The sequence below is a fragment of the Salvelinus fontinalis genome, chromosome 9, assembly GCF_029448725.1.
Source record: "Salvelinus fontinalis isolate EN_2023a chromosome 9, ASM2944872v1, whole genome shotgun sequence".
Classification (NCBI taxonomy): domain Eukaryota; kingdom Metazoa; phylum Chordata; class Actinopteri; order Salmoniformes; family Salmonidae; genus Salvelinus; species Salvelinus fontinalis.
In genome coordinates, this window is record NC_074673.1 from 8,069,542 (window position 1) to 8,090,458 (window position 20,917).

The 20,917-nt window shown below is 42.7% G+C and overlaps 1 protein-coding gene and 1 non-coding gene across 8 annotated transcripts in view; both read right to left on the minus strand.

The window, feature by feature from the left end:
* Positions 1-20,917, minus strand: part of LOC129861991 (nuclear receptor subfamily 2 group C member 1-A-like) — a 24,138-nt gene continuing 3,221 nt past the window's right edge. For 5 of the 7 annotated variants that reach the window (XM_055933249.1, XM_055933251.1, XM_055933250.1 and 2 more), the window contains exons 4-14: positions 17,900-17,978; positions 17,628-17,807; positions 17,133-17,301; positions 13,911-14,007; positions 9,678-9,871; positions 8,463-8,616; positions 7,194-7,315; positions 6,542-6,699; positions 6,183-6,320; positions 3,501-3,606; positions 1-1,192 (exon numbers count right to left, since the gene is read on the minus strand). In XM_055933249.1, the coding sequence (XP_055789224.1) occupies positions 1,021-1,192; positions 3,501-3,606; positions 6,183-6,320; positions 6,542-6,699; positions 7,194-7,315; positions 8,463-8,616; positions 9,678-9,871; positions 13,911-14,007; positions 17,133-17,301; positions 17,628-17,807; positions 17,900-17,978 (1,569 nt within the window). In that variant the 3' untranslated portion in view covers positions 1-1,020. The remainder of the gene's footprint in view (positions 1,193-3,500; positions 3,607-6,182; positions 6,321-6,541; positions 6,700-7,193; positions 7,316-8,462; positions 8,617-9,677; positions 9,872-13,910; positions 14,008-17,132; positions 17,302-17,627; positions 17,808-17,899; positions 17,979-20,917) is intronic. The other 2 variants (XM_055933255.1, XM_055933254.1) reach the window with 2 other exon arrangements.
* On the minus strand, positions 5,690-5,822 carry LOC129863044 (small nucleolar RNA SNORA70). The gene has a single exon (XR_008760911.1). It is a non-coding gene; the product is annotated as a small nucleolar RNA SNORA70 (small nucleolar RNA).

Consider the following 20,917-nt stretch of genomic DNA (forward strand, 5'->3'; position numbering starts at 1 on the left):
TTGAAAGTTTCAATTTTATTTTCAAATGACATCACAACTGTTTCAGTAACTACATGTCCGAAAGCTGGAATTCTTGTAATATGCTATTGCCCATGATAGCTTCTTCTTCTTCTTCATTTCATTCTATATACATATTTATATATACACACACACACACGATTCTATGAGTTCCACATGTTGCATATTCCATATGTTCCACGTTCAAGAAGAGTCGACTCATGATGCAAGCCTGTTCCTTCGGACTGGCAAACAAACTATAACATCTAAAAACGGTTATAACCTTAATACACTGACCAAATATCATCATCATCATGACAAACGCAATTCAAATTTTTACAAAATAAAAAAGCGCAAAGTTGAAAGCAGATGAAGGGGCTGTTGGAAAAAAAAGAAGCTAACGGCTCCTCTGTCCGTTCACTCATCAAAATACAAACAAAACCAGAAACACAAAATGAAAGGATGAAGAATAAAATAAAGCTGTACACATGAATAAAAAAGCTCTACGATGCTTGACTGATTCAAAGTTCATTTTGTGAATGGACAACGCTAGGCAAGCCTCGATCTGTGTGTACTAAATAGTCTTCTGAGCTAAGAGGGGGGGGGGGGGACAAAGAGGAGGATTGTTTCAGCAAGTCGTCGTCAGATTCCATTGAGAAAACCTTTAGATTCTGTTGAGGGGAGGTGGTCAAAATGCAACCAAACTGGTTCCTGTTTCAGTTGGCACCAAACAGAAAGAAAACAGATAGAAAAACAGGCAGGTACTACCTGAACCTGTCCAATAAAATAAATGCTCCAATGGTCCGTCGCAAAACGTTTTGCTAATGGTGTGCCCTAATGAACACGACCCGGCAGTTTTACCCCCCCCCCCCCTGAAGAATGTTAACGTTTCCATGGCCGTTTGCCTACATTGGCCTGCAGGTGATGTTGCCATGGTGAACAGGTGATGCTGTTACCATGGTGACCTTGTGACGCTGGTGGTTGCCGTGTTAGACCAGGGTCGGAGTGGGGTCAGGTCAGAGGTCAGACGCCAGTGCCCACCTGGCTGTTGTAGTCAGTGGACTCCATCTTGAGGATGTAAGGGATGATGCTGTCTATCTGTACGTTGCCGATGAGGCCAGTAAAGAACAGCTCCTCTGTCACCGCTGCATTCATAAGCCGCAGGGCAGGAAGACGAAGCAGCAGCTTGGATAACCTGAGGGGAAAGAGGAAGGGAGGGCTGTTATTAATGGACAATATATCCATACATTCCATGCCAATAAAGCATTTGAATTTGACAATTTAATTGAGAAGAGGAGAGACACAGAGAGATACAGAGAGACAGCGAGAGAGCGTGATACAGAGAGAGAGAGAGCGATAGAGAGCACAATGCTTTGCCAGTGATGTACAGTGAGACATAGTGATGAGTAATGAGATGTTATAATGAGATGTTATAATGAGATGTAGTGATGCGTAATGAGATGTTATATTGAGATGTAGCGATGCGTAATGAGATGTTATAATGAGATGTAGTGATGCGTAATGAGATGTAGTGATGCGTAATGAGATGTAGCGATGCGTAATGAGATGTTATAATGAGATGTAGTGATGCGTAATGAGATGTTATAATGAGATGTAGTGATGCGTAATGAGATGTTATAATGAGATGTAGCGATGCGTAATGAGATGTTATATTGAGATGTAGCGATGCGTAATGAGATGTTATAATGAGATGTAGCGATGCGTAATGAGATGTAGTGATGCGTATTGAGATGTAGCGATGCGTATTGAGATGTAGCGATGCGTAATGAGATGTAGCGATGCGTATTGAGATGTAGCGATGCGTAATGAGATGTAGCGATGCGTAATGAGATGTAGCGATGCGTAATGAGATGTAGCGATGCGTAATGAGATGTAGCGATGCGTAATGAGATGTAGCGATGCGTAATGAGATGTAGCGATGCGTAATGAGATATTATAATGAGATGTAGCGATGCGTAATGAGATGTAGTGATGCGTATTGAGATGTAGTGATGCGTATTGAGATGTAGCGATGCGTATTGAGATGTAGCGATGCGTAATGAGATGTAGCGATGCGTAATGAGATGTAGCGATGCGTAATGAGATGTAGTGATGCGTATTGAGATGTAGCGATGCGTAATGAGATATTATAATGAGATGTAGCGATGCGTAATGAGATGTAGTGATGCGTAATGAGATGTAGTGATGCGTAATGAGATGTAGTGATGCGTAATGAGATGTAGCGATGCGTAATGAGATATTATAATGAGATGTAGCGATGCGTAATGAGATGTAGTGATGCGTATTGAGATGTAGTGATGCGTATTGAGATGTAGCGATGCGTAATGAGATGTAGCGATGCGTAATGAGATGTAGTGATGCGTATTGAGATGTAGTGATGCGTATTGAGATGTAGCGATGCGTAATGAGATGTAGCGATGCGTAATGAGATGTAGCGATGCGTAATGAGATGTAGCGATGCGTAATGAGATGTAGCGATGCGTAATGAGATGTAGCGATGCGTAATGAGATATTATAATGAGATGTAGCGATGCGTAATGAGATATTATAATGAGATGTAGAGATGCGTATTGAGATGTTATAATGAGATGTAGCGATGCGTAATGAGATGTTATAATGAGATGTAGTGATGCGTAATGAGATGTTATAATGAGATGTAGCGATGCGTAATGAGATATTATAATGAGATGTAGTGATGCGTATTGAGATGTAGCGATGCGTATTGAGATGTAGTGATGCGTAATGAGATGTTATAATGAGATGTTATAATGAGATGTAGCGATGCGTAATGAGATGTTATAATGAGATGTAGCGATGCGTAATGAGATATTATATTGAGATGTAGTGATGCGTAATGAGATGTTATAATGAGATGTAGTGATGCGTAATGAGATATTATAATGAGATGTAGTGATGCGTAATGAGATGTTATAATGAGATGTTATAATGAGATGTTATAATGAGATGTTATAATGAGATGTTATAATGAGATGTAGTGATGCGTAATGAGATGTAGTGATGTTATATTGAGATGTAGTGATGTTATATTGAGATGTAGTGATGTTATAATGAGATGTTATAATGAGATGTAGTGATGCGTAATGAGATGTTATAATGAGATGTAGTGATGTTATAATGAGATGTTATAATGAGATGTAGTGATGCGTAATAAGATGTTATAATGAGATGTAGTGATGTTATAATGAGATGTTATAATGAGATGTTATAATGAGATGTAGCGATGCGTAATGAGACGTTATAATGGAATGTAGTGATGCGTAATGAGATGTTATAATGAGATGTAGCGATGCGTAATGAGATGTTATAATGAGATGCAGCGATGACTAATGAGATGTTATAACGAGATGTAGCGATGCGTAATGAGATGTTATAACGAGATGTAGCGATGCGTAATGAGATGTAGCGATGCGTAATGAGATGTTATAACGAGATGTAGCGATGCGTAATGAGATGTTACTGACCGATATGAGTCTTCAGGGTAGGTCCGAGTTACATAATCCTGTAGCTCCATGTAGGCTTTCTCCTGGAAACGCTCAATCTGTAGGGTGTTGTCTATACCTGGGTGGTCTACGACACACACACACACACACACACACACACACACACACACACACACACACACGTACGTTAAATAAAAGGAAATGTGGTCTACAGCAAAGAGAAACACAGAATCGTTCACCATGGTTACCAAACAACTGTCCCTGACAGTGTGCATGATTCCATTTCACCGCTATTATAGTTTTATAGTTGTCCTTCATTATAGTCAGGGGCGCAACTTTGTTTTTAGAATTGGGGGGGGTGGGGGGACGGGGGGCATAATTATTTTATTTTTAATTCAGTCGGATAAACATTCCAAACAGCCTACCCGACTGCTCAGCACACCGTTGCCTCATTTTGTATCACATTCCAATAATAAAACCGGGGGGGGGAGGGGACAAAAATGCAACTTCAGAATGTATGGGGGGATAGTTGCACCCCCCCTGATTATAGTCGCCGCCCTCCTCCACTATAGTCGTCTATTATATTTTGCAGTAGGCGTTTTCATATCAAACATTTCTTGGCAAAGACACACAGAACAATTAGATTCAACAAAAGGAAAGGGCGCAACTCTCCAGTATTGATTATAACTCTCCCTTTATGTACACAGTTAACCCAGAGAGAGACCGGAGTTACTTGACTTTGTTTAAATAGTTAACCCATAGGGAGACCTGGGTTACTTGACTTTGTTTAAATAGTTAACCCAGAGAGAGACCGGAGTTACTTGACTTTGTTTAAATAGTTAACCCATAGAGAAACCTGAGTTACTTGACTTTGTTTAAATAGTTAACCCATAGGGAGACCGGAGTTACTTGACTTTGTTTAAATAGTTAACCCATAGGGAGACCTGAGTTACTTGACTTTGTTTAAATAGTTAACCCATAGGGAGGGAGACCTGAGTTACTTGACTTTGTTTAAATAGTTAACCCATAGGGAGGGAGACCTGAGTTACTTGACTTTGTTTAAATAGTTAACCCATAGGGAGACCTGAGTTACTTGACTTTGTTTAAATAGTTAACCCATAGGGAGACCGGAGTTACTTGACTTTGTTTAAATAGTTAACCCATAGGGAGACCTGAGTTACTTGACTTTGTTTAAATAGTTAACCCATAGAGAAAACTGAGTTACTTGACTTTGTTTAAATAGTTAACCCATAGGGAGACCTGAGTTACTTGACTTTGTTTAAATAGTTAACCCATAGAGAAAACTGAGTTACTTGACTTTGTTTAAATAGTTAACCCATAGAGAAACCTGAGTTACTTGACTTTGTTTAAATAGTTAACCCATAGGGAGACCTGAGTTACTTGACTTTGTTTAAATAGTTAACCCATAGAGAAAACTGAGTTACTTGACTTTGTTTAAATAGTTAACCCATAGAGAGACCTGAGTTACTTGACTTTGTTTAAATAGTTAACCCATAGAGAAAACTGAGTTACTTGACTTTGTTTAAATAGTTAACCCATAGAGAAAACTGAGTTACTTGACTTTGTTTAAATAGTTAACCCATAGAGAAAACTGAGTTACTTTACTTTGTTTAAATAGTTAACCCATAGAGAAAACTGAGTTACTTGACTTTGTTTAAATAGTTTGCTGAGAATCTGGGAACTGTTGTCTGAAGGGCAGCACCTAGCTACACTAAGAAGTGATGTGTGACAGAGGACAAGTCGCCATGCTAACGCATAGGGCGCACACGTTTAAACCAATTACAGCACTTTTCCCCGACAATGAATCACGTCACATCACATATCCTTCCTTTTCTCTTTCATCAGCACGTTTCCCCCTATCATTTACATAATGAACACGACTCCAATCCCCCAACCAGTTCTGAAGAGAACCAGGTCTTTGAGTTAGGCATAACTCCTAGGCATAACTCCTATGTTACAGAACTGTAAAAAAAAAAAAAAACACGAATGGCTCGCCTGTTTACTTCTCTTCCCACTCTCCCTCCTTGCTGACTGGCAGCACCCAGCTACACTAAGAAGGTGTGAAAGTACACAGGCACCTTCTCTTTTGTTTTTCCCATCAGACACCAGGGTAAGACGAAGCAGCACAACAATCGTGGTCATCTTGACTCATCTTTCTCAGAGTGTGATAGAGATCTAGCCAGTCAACGTGTCGTCTCAGCGGGTCCCTTAAAAAGCAGCCAGCACCTCCCAGCTGGCCACATACACAACCACAGAGTCACTGTATGCAGCCATGGCACACCAGAACCGCCCCGCAGCGAGACTGGACGGCTTAATATGCCACAGGGACACACACACACACACACTTTTTATCCACAGAACAATTCGTCATGTTACTGCATAAGAGTCACTGTGTGCATGTTTAAACCAATGGCCGTGTTCCAGACAATCTTCAAAGCAGTCACACTGTATCCTATTGATGCGGTTAGTGACGTGTTAAACACTTGGCCAGGCCGGGTGGGCGTTGTGTGATGATTTTGTACGCGGTTGTTTTTTCTTTGCAGATGCTCTGGGACGTGGCCAACGATATCACTTTTTCGCAGCAGTGAGTTGCATCATGCATCGTTCTTTCATAACAACAACCCATAATTAACCTGTAAGCTCCTCTCTTCATCCCTTCTCCCCCTCCTCCCCTCTACTCACCAGGGCTGAAGAGGATGATGGCTTTAAGGTAGGCGTATTCATAAACGTCAGGGGATAGCTTGGCCATGCTGTTACAGAACTCCTGCATCCTCCAGATGTGTTCCATCACCAGCTTCACTCTCTCTGGGGACAGCTTCTCTGTAGGGGGGGGACAAGTCAATGAAACATGATAATTACACGCTGCTTTGTAGACCCTTTTTTTAAATGGTAATTCACATTTTATTTAGCAAATATAAATCACCAGCAAAACAGAAATACATAGAAAATGAAGTTTTACAACCCTCATCCCAATCCCAACGAAGACTTAAAAGCATCTTGCTGGTAAATATTGTGAAGAATATATTGTATTCATTTTTCACCATCACCTCCTGTACCATCTTGTAGGCTGGTCTGAAGGTGGTTGATGATGGCAGCCAGGATGGTGGAGACATTCATGACATTGGAGCATTGAGCCAGGCCCAGAGCAAACAGCTCGTTCCAACACGCCTTCATCAGGTTAATGTCATTATCCTGACCACTGGGAGATAGAAATGAAGAGGATTTATTACATAAATCATTTTTTTAAAATAAAAACTGGGTGGTTTGAGCACTGAATTCTGATTGGCTGAAAGCCATGGTATATCAAAACGTTTAGTTTTATTGCTGTGATTACATTTGCAACCAGTTTATAATAGCAATTAGGCACCTCGGGGGTTTGTGGTAATTGGTCAATATACCACTCCTCCTCAGGCCTTATTGCTTAAGTATATTTAATATGATAATGTATATTTTTTACTTGGTGATTTAGCAGTGTATTTGATCATTTAACAGATACAATACCAGTGGATACACTATTTTAAAATCATGGAGGATAACACATTATACAATTTATCTGCATTTTGGTTCACTGACTTTGGTCAGTAGGCAGGAAAAGACTTAGTGATAAACAGATATATAAAAGTTTACAACTACATTAGATAGATGAATGTAGACTAATAGAATAACAGCGGTACGCATTAGCTAGGTACTCACCCCAAGGCTTGGAAGGCAGGTATGGAGCGTGCCCAGTGCATGGACAGGAAGAGGAGCCGGGAGGCCGACTCACAGATGTAGTTCACATTAAGGTACTCCGGCATGGGCAACGGCATCATTAGCTAGAGATAGAGGGATAAAGAGACGAGAGAGAAAGAGAGAAAGAGAGAGAGAGATAGAGGGATAAAGAGAGAGAGAGAGAGAGAGAAAGAGAGCGATAGAGATAGATAAGAGAGAGAGAGAGACAGAGAGAGAGAGATAGATAGAGATAGATAAGAGAGAGAGACAGAGAGAGAGAGCGATAGAGAGAGAGCGATAGAGATAGATAAGAGAGAGAGAAAGAGAGCGATAGATAGATAAGAGAGAGAGAGAGATAAATAAGAGAGAGATAGAGATAAATAGATAGGAGAGACTTGAACAGTTTCTAAACGTCTCAGCCTATCACAATCCTATCACTACTCCAACCATTCTAAACATGTTAAACAACAGGTAGCGATAGAGACGGCATGACATGAGGGAGAAAGAATGGGCCTAGACATCATTAGAGACAAGTCTGAAACTTGATTAAATAATGAAGTACACTTTATTAATCCCGACTTAGTCCCTCATGATTCTTGAATCACTCTTTTTAAAGACACACTGAGAATACATCTACCTTCCTTCAAAATAACTTTAATTGCTCGGCCTCCGACCGCAAGGCACTACAGAGGGTAGTGCGTACGGCCCAGTACATCACTGGGGCAAAGCTGCCTGCCATCCAGGAACTCTACACCAGGCGGTGTCAGAGGAAGACCCTAAAAATTGTCAAGGACCCCAGCCATCCCAGTCATAGACTGTTCTCTCTACTCCCGCATTGCAAGCGGTACCGGAGTGCCAAGTCTAGGACAAAAAGGCTTCAACAGTTTTTACCCCCAAGCCATAAGACTCCTGAACAGGTAATCAAATGGCTACCCGGACTATTTGCATTGTGTGCCCCCCCCTCCCAACCCCTCTTTTTTTGGTTAGAGCCTGTAAGTAAGCATTTCACTGTTGTATTCGGCACACCAGACAAATAAACGTTGATTTGAATGAACTTTCAATCAGATGTTATGGTAAGCTCCTGACCCGTTGAGAGGAGTAGTGTCCCAAATGGCACCCTATTCCCTATATAGTGCACTACTTTTAACCCAAACCCATTGGGCTCTGGTCAAAAATAGCGCACTATATAGGGAATAGGGTGCCATTTGGGATGGACTCTGGGTGTTACGGGCGTTGTCCCCAGACCCTCACCTTGAAAGGGACGTGGCTGTCTAAGAGTAGAGGCCCCTCCAGCTCCACCACGGGGCCAGACTGGTCTCCTGACATCAGCTGCATGGTGGCTTCCAGAGAGTCTCCTGCTGAGCCGTCCCCAGGGTTCAGGGCCTTGGCCAGAGTGTCAAACGCTCTGGGGGGTGGTGGGGGAGACACAATGGACAGGTCAGTTCACGATGTAGGACCCGTAATAATCCCTAAGAGGGCTCCACCGTCTAGTCTTTTCCTGGAACTTGATTGGTCCAAACCCAATCATCTCCTCGGCTACTTCTCAACCGTTCCCTCCCCTCAGACCTTCTTCAAAACATTTTGAGAAGGAGGTGAGGAGAGAGGGATTAAGGAAAGGGATTAAGGAAAGATGAATAGATAAAAGAACAGATCTGATCATTATGTGGTTCCTTTGTAAACCTGTGACTCAGTGATGAACACATTACCTAAGAACACAAGCTTGACAGTAAGGTTATTCTGATGGCAAATCTGAAACCAGCGAGTCTTGCGCAACCTAATTAAGCATGCACACACACACACACACACACACACACACACACACCTCCGGCAAGTCAAACTAGAAACCTTAAAGGGCAATTCCACCGCTTTTCATCCTTACGTTTATATTAAGTTAAAAAGTTCTGCCCCATGTGTTAAAACATTTTAAAAACAGCGATTTTCAAACACTATGGGATTTGCTGTAACGTGGGGAGCAAGAAAATACCCTTCATCTGGCTAGAAACTTGTGGAAGGTTTTGAGTGAAAAAATATATATTCTTTTAATGTCACAGAGAAGCATTTCTTTAGGACCTTTTCTTCTTCTCTTTTTAACCACAAATCCTAGAAACGCACTGTATTTACACACAGTAGCAGTGACGGAAAAGCACTGCATGTAGGTTTGGTGCTGAAGATAATGAATATGAGGATGAAAAGTGGCGGAAAGAATCAATTTGAGCCCTATAATATAAAGAACCCCAAAGATCCTTCTGATACACTCAGAACATCTAATATACCTGTCGGTTAAAAGATCAGTACAGCTATTAGTCAATTCATGTTGCATAATTATATTACATATTTGACTGTACTATAGTTGTATTGGTGTTTTGTGTCCTTGACTTTTTAGGCTATATTAACAATGTTATAAAAAGTTTATCATAAAATGTAAAAAAAATAGATATATAAATCCGGTATGAAACCTCTCCTCACCGGGTGATGTCACAGGCAGTCTGTTCGTCTCCTTGGAGATCCGTCATGGAGCTGTCTCCATTGCTAAGGGTGTCTTCCGCGCCCATCAAGTCATTGCTGTCGGTACCATCGTTCATCTCCCGGGCCTTGTTCAGGTGGGCCAGTGACGTCACCACGTTGGCCAGCGTGCTCAGGTCGTCCTGACACGGGTCATTCTACGGAGGGGCACCAGGGACAATCAGCTCCATTATCAACAATCAAAACATTTCTATTAAATCACCTCATCTTTAAGGTTATTACAGACAGGTACAGTTGAAGTCGGAAGTTTACATAAACCTTAGCCAAATACATTTAAACTCAGTTTTTCACAATTCCTGACATTTAATCAGAGTAAAAATTCCCTGTCTTAGGTCAGTTAGGATCACCAGTTTATTTTAAGAATGTGAAATGTCAGAATAATAGTAGAGAGAACGATTTATTTCAGCTTTTATTTCTTTCATCACATTCCCAGTGGGTCAGAAGTTTACATACACTCAATTAGTATGTGATAGCATTGCCTTTAAATTGTTTAACTTGGGTTAACCGTTTTGTGTAGCCTTCCACAAGCTTCCCACAATAAGTTGGGTGAATTTCGGCCCATTCCTCCTCACAGAGCTGGTGTAACTGAGTCAGGTTTGTAGGCCGCCTTGCTCGCACACGCTTTTCAGTTCTGCCAACAGATTTTCTATAGGATTGAGGTCAGGGCACCGTGATGGCCACTCCAATACCTTGACTTGGTTGTCCTTAAGCCATTTTGCCGCAACTTTGGAAGTACGATTGGGTCATTGTCCATTTGGAAGACCCATTTGCGACCAAGCTTTAACTTCCTGACTGATGTCTTGAGATGATGCTTCAATATATCCACATAATTTTACTTCCTCATGATGCCATCTATTTTGTGAAGTGCACCAGTCCCTCCTGCAGTAAAGCACCCCCACAACATGATGCTGCCACCCCCGTGCTTCACGGTTGGGATGGTGTTCTTCCTCCAAACATAACAATGGTCATTATAGCCAAACAGTTCTATTTTTGTTTCATCAGACCAGAGGGCATTTCTCCAAAATGTACACTTTGTCCCCATGTGCAGTTGCAAACCATAGTCTGGCTTTTTTATGGCGGTTTTGGAGCAGTGGCTTCTTCCTTGCTGAGCGGCCTTTCAGGTTATGTTGATACAGGACTCGTTTTACTGTGGATATAGATACTTTTGTACCCGTTTCATCCAGCATCTTCACAAGGTCCTTTTGGTGTTGTTCTGGGATTGATTTGCTCTTTTCGCCCCAAAGTACGTTGATCTCTAGGAGACAGAACGCATCTCCTACCTGAGTGGTATGACGGCTGCGTGTTCCCATGGTGTTTATACTAGCGAACTATTGTTTGTACAGATGAACGTGGTACCTTCAGGCGTTTGTAAATTGCTCCCAAGGATGAACCAGACTTGTGGAGGTCTACAATTTTTTCTGAGGTCTTGGCTGATTTCTTTTGATTTTCCCATGATGTCAAGCAAAGAGGCACTGAGTTTGAAGGTAGTCCTTGAAATACATCCACAGGTACACCTCCAATTGACTCAAATGTTGTCAATTAGCCTATCAGAAGCCGTGACATTTTCTGGAATTTTCCAAGCTGTTTAAAGGCACAGTCAACTTAGTGTATGTAAACTTCTGACCCACTGGAATTGTGATACAGTGAAATAATAATAATAATAATCTGCCTGTAAAAAATTGTTGGAAAAATGACTTGTGTCATGCAAAGTATGCACAAAGTAGATGTCCTAAGTGACTTGCCAAAACTATAGTTTGTTTGTTAACAAGAAATTTGTGGAGTGGTTGAAAAACGAGTTTTAAATGACTCCAACCTAAATGTATGTAAACTTCCGACTTCAACTGTATATATGCTACTTTATCCATTATATGCTACTTCATCCATTTCAGCTTCATGATTTTAAGATTGAATTGCTAGATGTTGTAAATGTCATCCCGACAAGCCAGATCATTCTACAGAGGGGCACACAGAATACTGTCTATCACACATTTTGTATTAGAGACTGTGTAGGAGGTCCTTGAGGGAGCCAGGTCAGAATGACATATTAGCAACAGAATGCTATATTCTCAATCATGTTCTGTGCAATCTGTTTAGAAAATGTTCTGTTTGAAAATGTTGCAAATAACGCAGATGCCAATGAACAATACACACAAAGCTATCTATTAAAAAATGTTAATTATGTGTTTTTATTGACTGGCAACTTTGTTATTTGCAAATGTTTTGGATCAGATTTTAAAGAACATGTTCTTGGTAATATACCAACCCTTAGCACAGTGTTCCCCAACCCTGGTTCTCCAGTACCCCAACAGTGTTCCCAAACCCTGGTCCTCCAGTACCCCAACAGTGTTCCCAAACCCTGGTTCTCCAGTAGTCCAACAACGTTTCCCAACCCTGGTTCTCCAGTACCCCAACAGTAGTTCCCAACCCTGGTCCTCCAGTACCCCCAACCCTGGTCCTCCAGTACCCACAACAGTGATCCCCAACCCTGGTTCTCCAGTACCCCAACCCTGGTTCTCCAGTACCCCCAACAGTGGTTCCCAACCCTGGTCCTCCAGTACCCCCAACCCTGGTCCTCCAGTACCCACAACAGTGATCCCCAACCCTGGTCCTCCAGTACCCCAACAGTACACATTCTTACAAGCACACATGATAATCCTCAAGCCCTCAATGAGTTAAATGAGGTGTGTTTGTCCAAGGCTATAACAACGTGTACTTTTGGGGATACTGGAGGACCAGGGTGGGGAAACACTGTTGGGGATACTGGAGGACCAGGGTGGGGAAACACTGTTGGGGGTACTGGAGGACCAGGGTGGGGAAACACTGTTGGGGATACTGGAGGACCAGGGTTGGGAAACACTGTTGGGGATACTGGAGGACCAGGGTTGGGAAACACTGTTGGGGATACTGGAGGACCAGGGTAGAGGAACACTGTTGGGGCTACTGGAGGACCAGGGTGGGGAAACACTGTTGGGGATACTGGAGGACCAGGGTAGAGGAACACTGTTGGGGCTACTGGAGGACCAGGGTTGGGAAACACTGTTGGGGTACTGGAGGACCAGGGTTGGGAAACACTGTTGGGGATACTGGAGGACCAGGGTAGAGGAACACTGTTGGGGCTACTGGAGGACCAGGGTTGGGAAACACTGTTGGGGTACTGGAGGACCAGGGTTGGGAAACACTGTTGGGGATACTGGAGGACCAGGGTGGGGAAACACTGTTGGGGTACTGGAGGACCAGGGTGGGGAAACACTGTTGGGGATACTGGAGGACCAGGGTTGGGAAACACTGTTGGGGGTACTGGAGGACCAGGGTGGGGGAACACTGTTGGGGATACTGGAGGACCAGGGTTGGGGAACACTGTTGGGGATACTGGAGGACCAGGGTAGAGGAACACTGTTGGGGCTACTGGAGGACCAGGGTAGAGGAACACTGTTGGGGATACTGGAGGACCAGGGTTGGGAAACACTGTTGGGGATACTGGAGGACCAGGGTTGGGAAACACTGTTGGGGATACTGGAGGACCAGGGTTGGGAAACACTGTTGGGGATACGGGAGGACCAGGGTAGGGGAACACTGTTGGGGCTACTGGTGGACCAGGGTTGGGAAACACTGTTGGAGTTACTGGAGGACCAGGGTGGGGAAACACTGTTGGAGTTACTGGAGGACCAGGGTTGGGAAACACTGTTGGAGTTACTGGAGGACCAGGGTGGGGAAACACTGTTGGGGTTACTGGAGGACCAGGGTTGGGAAACACTGTTGGAGTTACTGGAGGACCAGGGTTGGGAAACACTGTTGGAGTTACTGGAGGACCAGGGTGGGGAAACACTGTTGGGGTTACTGGAGGACCAGGGTGGGGAACAATGTTGGGGATACTGGTGGACCAGGGATGGGGAACACTGTTGGGGTACTGGAGGACCAGGGTTGGGAAACACTGTTGGGGTTACTGGAGGACCAGGGTTGGGGGGTACTGGAGGACCAGGGTTGGGGGGTACTGGAGGACCAGGGTTGGGGGGTACTGGAGGACCAGGGTTGGGGGGTACTGGAGGACCAGGGTTGGGGAACCCTTTTGGGGGTACTGGAGAACCAGGGTGGGGCTGGAGGACCAGGGTTGGGGAACCTTGCCTTAGCAATTACCAAATGAAAGTGAGCCATCTGTTGTGTGCTGCAGTTCCTCACCGATTCAGGGGATGTGGGGGCCAGGATGCTGTTCTCTAGCTTGGGAAAAGGCTGCTGGATGTTCAGGAGCATGCTCGACTCCAGCAAACTGGCTGACCTGCAAACACATACACACTTCAATTCTACCTTCCAATCACAGAGATCTCAAATGGCTCTACAGTTGGTTGGTGAAAATAGGTGGTCCTCATTCTGTTAACGCTCTCCACATCTTCTTGTCTTCATCTGCAATGGTCACCTAATAATCCCCAGTTTACAATTGGCTCATTCATCCCCCTCCTCTCCCCTGTAACTATTCCCCAGGTCGTTGCTGCAAATGAGAACGTGTTCTCAGTCAACTTACCTGGTAAAATAACGGTAAAATAAATAAATAAATTTTAAAAAAAATGATCTGAATGAAAACCATCCAAGTAAACCCCAGTCTAAATGGTGAGCTACTACCACCATATTGTTTTCACCTGTCAAGTATTGTCCAATCAGATGAAGGGGAGGAGACACCTATTATGCCAATTGCCCCACTGCTGAAGCAGGGGTCAGCCACGGGTCGATCCTTTCTTGAGCGGATGTTCGGGGGCGGAACATAATGACTAATAATGTATACACTGCAAATTGACCGCAAGAAGCCCAAACAGATATAATATTTAAAGCAAAATCATTTCAAATGTCGTTGTTTTTTGGCTCAGAAAACTTGGGGTGGGGGGGGAACGACGACAAATAACCATGGCATCAGAGCCTAAAATTAACACCCACCACCTGCCAAACGCGGGCAGATTTTGGCATTGGCGGTAAAGAATGTCTAATTCGCCAGCCACGTTGGCGTGGCAACACTCTGGGCTCTACAGTGCAAGGCTTTAGTAGAGATAGTCAAGTATGGGAAGTAGCAGTTGTGATTTATAGCTAAATAAATGTCGCAGATAGCTGTTTTCAAAGTATTTCTGCAATTTTGGTAATGCACAAAGAAATCTGAATCCTAACATTATCGCTATCCCACCTCGCGCAGCAACACTGCCTTTCTGGGGGGCACAGAGCACTGAAAGATGTGTTTTTAGACAATGGGCACAAAAGTTGGTCCAATTTACTCGAACATCTACTAAAGTGAGACTTGGTCGTCATGTTCCTTGGCTAATTACATTGTTTTGTTCACAAGCTTAGCTGATTTTCTGTTTGAGTGTGCTCCCACTGCTAGCAAAAAGAGACATCGTTGGCCTCTACTAGCGACATTCTCACAGGCACACATGATGACTCAAGTGGCCTTGTTACCAAGGTAACGTTAAAGGAGCAGCTAGATATTTGTCTGATATTTTTGTTAAAATACTTAGGTCACAGAATATTAAATAAAATCTAGTAATATTACTTCTTACTAGAAATACATTTCTTGTTTTAGAAACATTACTAAGCATGCTCATCCATTTTTTTTGGTGTAATTATGGCAAAACAAATATTTTGGTTGATAAAAAAAAATTAGAGTGGCTGGTAGATTGTCTAATCTACCTGCCCCAGTGGCTGTTATAAAATATATATATGTTTTAGGCCCTGTCTGACATAGAGAATGAAAGAGGCCTCTTCTTTGTATCTGTCCCATTATGGCTCCTGTGAGAACATTTAGGCCATCTCCATTTTGAAGTACTCAATGTTCTTCTTCTACTACTACTTCTAAGAGTTGGTAAATAAACAAAGAGCGCATTACTGCCACCCAGAGTGTCTTGTTTGAACATGTATAAAGCCAAGGTTGGCAATTTACTGCCACCTACAGTTATGGAATGTTGGCTCACGAGTTAAAATTGGCTGATACCTGCTGATGACCTGGGCCCAGTTTTTCAAAAGTGATCCATCTCGCCGATAAGATGAAATGCATAGAAATAGAATGAACAGAACGGACGAATCATTGACTTGCATGGGGACTCACGTTCTATTTATTCTATTTAATTAATCCTGTCCGATAAGCAAAATCCAGATAAATAGCTTTGGAAAAACTGTGCCCTAGATGGAATTATCACCTAACCTGGCAATGCATCCCACACAGAGCTAACGGAGGAGTATGCACTATGTGCGTTTTGAGGCCGGGTTTGGTACGACCCTCATGCTCCTATATTCAGCCACTTCAACCCAACTTCCTAATTGAAATAAATTGAGTTTTTTAAATTTAATTTCACCTTTATTTAACCAGGTAGACCAGATGAGAACAAGTTCTCATTTACAACTGCGACCTGGCCCAAGGTAAAGCAAAGCAGTGCGACAAAAACAACAAAGAGTTACAGATGGGATAAACAAACGTACAGTCAATAACACAATAGAAAAATCTATGTACAGTGTGTGCAAATGTAGTAAGATTAGGGAGGTAAGGCAATAAATAGGCCCTAGTGGCAAAATAATTACAATTTAGTATTAACACTGGAGTGATAGACGTGCAGATGATGTGCAAGTAGAGAATACTGGGGTGCAAAAGAGCAAAATAAATAAATAATAGGGGGATGAGGTAGCTGGGTGGGCTATTTACAGATGGGCTGTGTACAGGTGCAGTGATCGGTGAGCTGCTCTGACAGCTGATGTTTAAAGTTAGAGCGGGAGATATAAGTCTCCAGCTTCAGTGATTTTTGCAATTCGTTCCAGTCATTGGCAGCAGAGAACTGGAAGGAAAGGCAGCCAAAGGAAGTGTTGGCTTTGGGGATGACCAGTGAGATATACCTGCTGGAGCACGAGCTACGGGTGGGTGTTGCTATGATGACCAGTGAGCTGAGATAAGGCGGGGCTTTACCTAGCAAAGACTTTTAGATGACCTGGAGCCAGTGGGTTTGGCGACAAATATGTAACGAGGGCCTGCCAACGAGAGCGTACAGGTCGCAGTGGTGGGTAGTATATGGGGTTTTGGTTGACATAACGCATGGCACTGTGATAGACTACATCCAATTTGTTGAGTAGAGTGTTGGAGGCTATTTTGTAAATGACTTTGCCGAAGTCAAGGATCGGTAGGATGGTCAGTTTTACGAGGGTATGTTTGGCAGCATGAGTGAAGGAGGCTTTGTTGTGAAATAGGAAGCCAATTCTAGATTTAATTTTGGATTGGAGATGCTTAACGTGAGTCTGGAAGGAGAGTTTACAGTCTAACCAGACACCTAGGTATTTGTAGTTGTCCACATATTCTATGAACCGTCCAGAGTAGTGATGCTAGTCGTTGGCCCCGTCATTGCTCAGTGTGAATGGGGCCCTTTAAGCCAGCTGTAGTACCTGGCTGTCTCCTTGTAGTACCTGGCGGTCTCCTTGTCAGTGACGAAGGTGGGCGTGGCAGCCAGGGGACTACACAGGTTCTTCCTAATGTAGATCTTCTCTGTAGATGCAGCACAGTTGATAGACTTCTCTCTGGAGACCTCCACCGGCTTCCTCTCACACTGGACAGCTACACAGACAGAGAAGGGGGGGTTGATCCACCATGCTAGCTAATGTGCATGCTGATTCACATAATGACTACATTACAGTCAAACTGGGCAGAATCACTGATTTACAAAACCCCATCCCAAATAATGCCATCAATATTAGCGATTCCGCACCTCAACCTTGCCCAAACCGATCCCTCTCAAACATGTTGTCTAATAAAAGCAACTCAGGGCATTGTGGAACACTGCAGATGTTGACACAAACAGAGAGGACATGATTCCTTGATTTCCATGTTTGATCAACATAATATTTCAGTATGTGAACGTCAGTAAGTGGGCAGGTACTCACAGTCCTGTTTCATGCCCAGGACCATGCAGCGCTGCAGTCTGCAGTACTGGCAGCGGTTCCTATGGTGCTTGTTGATGACACATTCTCCAGACCCCCGGCATGTATAAACCAGGTTCTTCCTGATGCTGCGCTTGAAGAAGCCCTTACAGCCCTCACAGCTCACTGCCCCGTAGTGACGGCCTGGGGCCGGAGGAGGAGAGGGAACAGAGTCAGTCACACAAGGAGAAGAGAGGGGGTGTGTGTGTACAAGTTAAACTGTATTTCCTTCCTACCTGAGGCCCTGTCTCCACACACCACACAGTACTCCACCACAGGCTTGGCAAGTGCCTGGTCTGACCCTTCTGTCACAAACTGGAAATACAACACACACAAAAAAAAAGCAAAACAGGCATTCATATCAGATGTCAAAGGTACTTTTAGGGCCTGTTTCCCCGACACAGATTAAACATAGTCCTGGACTAAATGGACTGCCGGTCTCATCCAGAACGCAGGCTAATATGAATTAGAGAGGTGTGACCCCATCCATCAGCTGTATACCAAAACGGGCAAGATTGTATCTGCCCTGGGGACACCAGCCCTTTGTGACTAACAGCAATAGTCTAAGTATGTACAAAGTAAGACTAGACCAGGGGTGTCAAACTCATTCCATGGAGGAACTAGTGTCTGCTGGTTTTATTATTCTCTGTCAAGTTGTGTCCAATTAACCACTTCTCTACACATGAGTAGTGGCCTTTATGGATAGGGCTACAATGAAATGTTTCTTCACACACACATCTATGTTACTTCAGTTCCTTTTCTTCTTCTTTTTTTACAACAAAATCATACATAGACAAAACAATAGAGAACCAACTTAACATGTACATACATTTCAACAAACATGAATGACATCACACTTCCTCAGATCCACATGTTCCCACTGTATCCACACCCAATGTTGTTTCTAATGCTCGTTAGACTCTGCCCCATTGGACTTCAAATTGTGTTGTTGCTTTAATTTATTTTACTAGGTAAGTTGACTGCGAACACATTCTCATTTACAGAAACGACCCGGGGAATAGTTACAGGGGAGAGGAGTGAATGAGCCAATTGGAAGCTGTTTTGGCACTTGCAATGCCAGGGTTGTGGGTTCAATTCCCACGGGGGACCAGCACAAACAAATATGAAAATGTACACACTCACTACTGTAAGTCGCTCTGGATAAGAGAGTCTGCTAAATGACATAATTGTAAAAATGTAAATGTCCGTAGACAGATTATTAAGTATTTGATTCTTCCATTCCATTAATGTCCGAGTAACATTTAACTTCTAGTATTACACCTAAATGTTTTTCTTACAGAAGAAATAAGAAAAGTAGTAACTGAAAGTGAAGAGTTTGGAGATGATGGGGAAAATGAGTAAAGTTCAAAGTTCACCTGACAAGACTGAATCCAAACATTACAGTTGATTTTGTGCATTTTAAATGTACTGTACTTTTAGCCACATTTGTTGATAACGCAATGTGAAAATAATCTATATACATTCCACCTCTTTAAAGTGTGCACAGTCCCTACATAATTTCTATGAACTTTTATGATTTAAAGAAGAGTCTTCAACCATAAGGTGTTTTTTTAAGCTCTCCTAGCTGTGCCGTTGAGGAACTAGAGAAAGCACACTTGTAGTTGTTTAGGTTGGAAAACAATCCTGCATCCCCGCCAACACACAATTACAGTTGTTGTTTACGCAATCCAAAAACAGTCCATTATAAATCCCAATCCGGGTCAGGTGGGCATCATTTGAAAGCTTGTTCTATTGGCAACACGACTAGCTAAGTTATAAAATCCAATCTTACAGTGTTAGGCTTTCACTGGGCAATTCAGAGAAATATCATGTTGGTGCTCATAGAAAGGAGTCATGCGTGCATTCAGGTCTGTGTTCCACGGAAAATGTTCTTCACAATAAACAAACATAGGCTCATTCTGTTCAGAACACCACAGGGTATCGAGTACCACAGGATGAGTCATAATACCCATAAAACCTAGGGGGTCAAACAAGGAAATGGTTCCATTATTCATTTTTCCCATAGGAGATTTTAGAAACCCTATAAATAAGGGCTGTGTTTTTTGTAGGCTTACCCTGGCGTGACGTTTTGATAACTGTAAATCTCTCTAGGACAAGGTGACTTTTATCAACATAGTCACCTGTATTATCCCCACAAAAATGAAATGCTAATTATCTTATAGTGTGACTATCATAAAAAAACTACAAATGTCATGATGATCTGGAGGAGACTGCCAAATTGAGGAAAACGTAAGAATCTCTGGAATAACCATGTAATGTTAGCTAAATTTAGTAATGAATAAATTGGCGACATTTCTTTCAATTGATAATTCTGTGAACTGTTTTGTTCAAGTTTTAAATTGACACAATACCTGTTAGCAAAGGTGTCAGCTAGAGATGACATGCAGGAGCTTGCAGGGATTTGTAGTCTCGCATGATGTCTAATTTGATGCTAATTAGCATTTTCGAATCTGAGAGTAAATAGAGCCGAATATATTGATATAAGTCACCTTGTCTGAGAGATTTACATGGTTATCAAAACATCACGTCAGGGTAAGCCTACACGAAACACAGCCCTTATTTTAAGTGTTTCCTAAACTCTCCATGGGAAAAATGTATGGTGAAAAAACAAATTTCATCTGTTTGACCGCTAGGTTTTATGGGTATTATGACACCTCCACCGTGGGGCTCTATGACGCCATGTCATCTTGTAACTGTACATCAAACATAGTGATCATAAACGTTGACACTGTGTATGACATGAGTTTTATGATATGGAAACATAAAGTGCATATTTGGGCTTACGGGTGTTTGGCTTGCTTGTATTACAGCAAAGTGGTATTTATTATAATCCTTGTCTCATCTTTCAAAATACACAGAGTTCTCCAAATTTACAGCATTTCCCCTCACAGTTGTCCAATTAGCAGGACGGATGGGGGCAACCTCTTGTCGCACGGTGCTTAAGTTCAGAATGGTCAATCAAAACCCATACAGAGCTGTGAAGCACAGAGCCAGAGCTCTGACGTCATTTACTGTACAGTCACTACGTTCCAATTTAGGCACTTATCAGTGCCCAAATCTGACATTTTGACCCGTTTATGGGTATGAGTGTAAAGGGCTACGACTTAAACAACCAGGTGAGTTCCAAACTAGTCAGTGACATTATTTGATAAATCAAGTACAAGGGACTTGTCTAAGCCTGTAGAAACTACCCTCCATGGATACAGTTTGAATTCTGCTGACTAGAATATCAT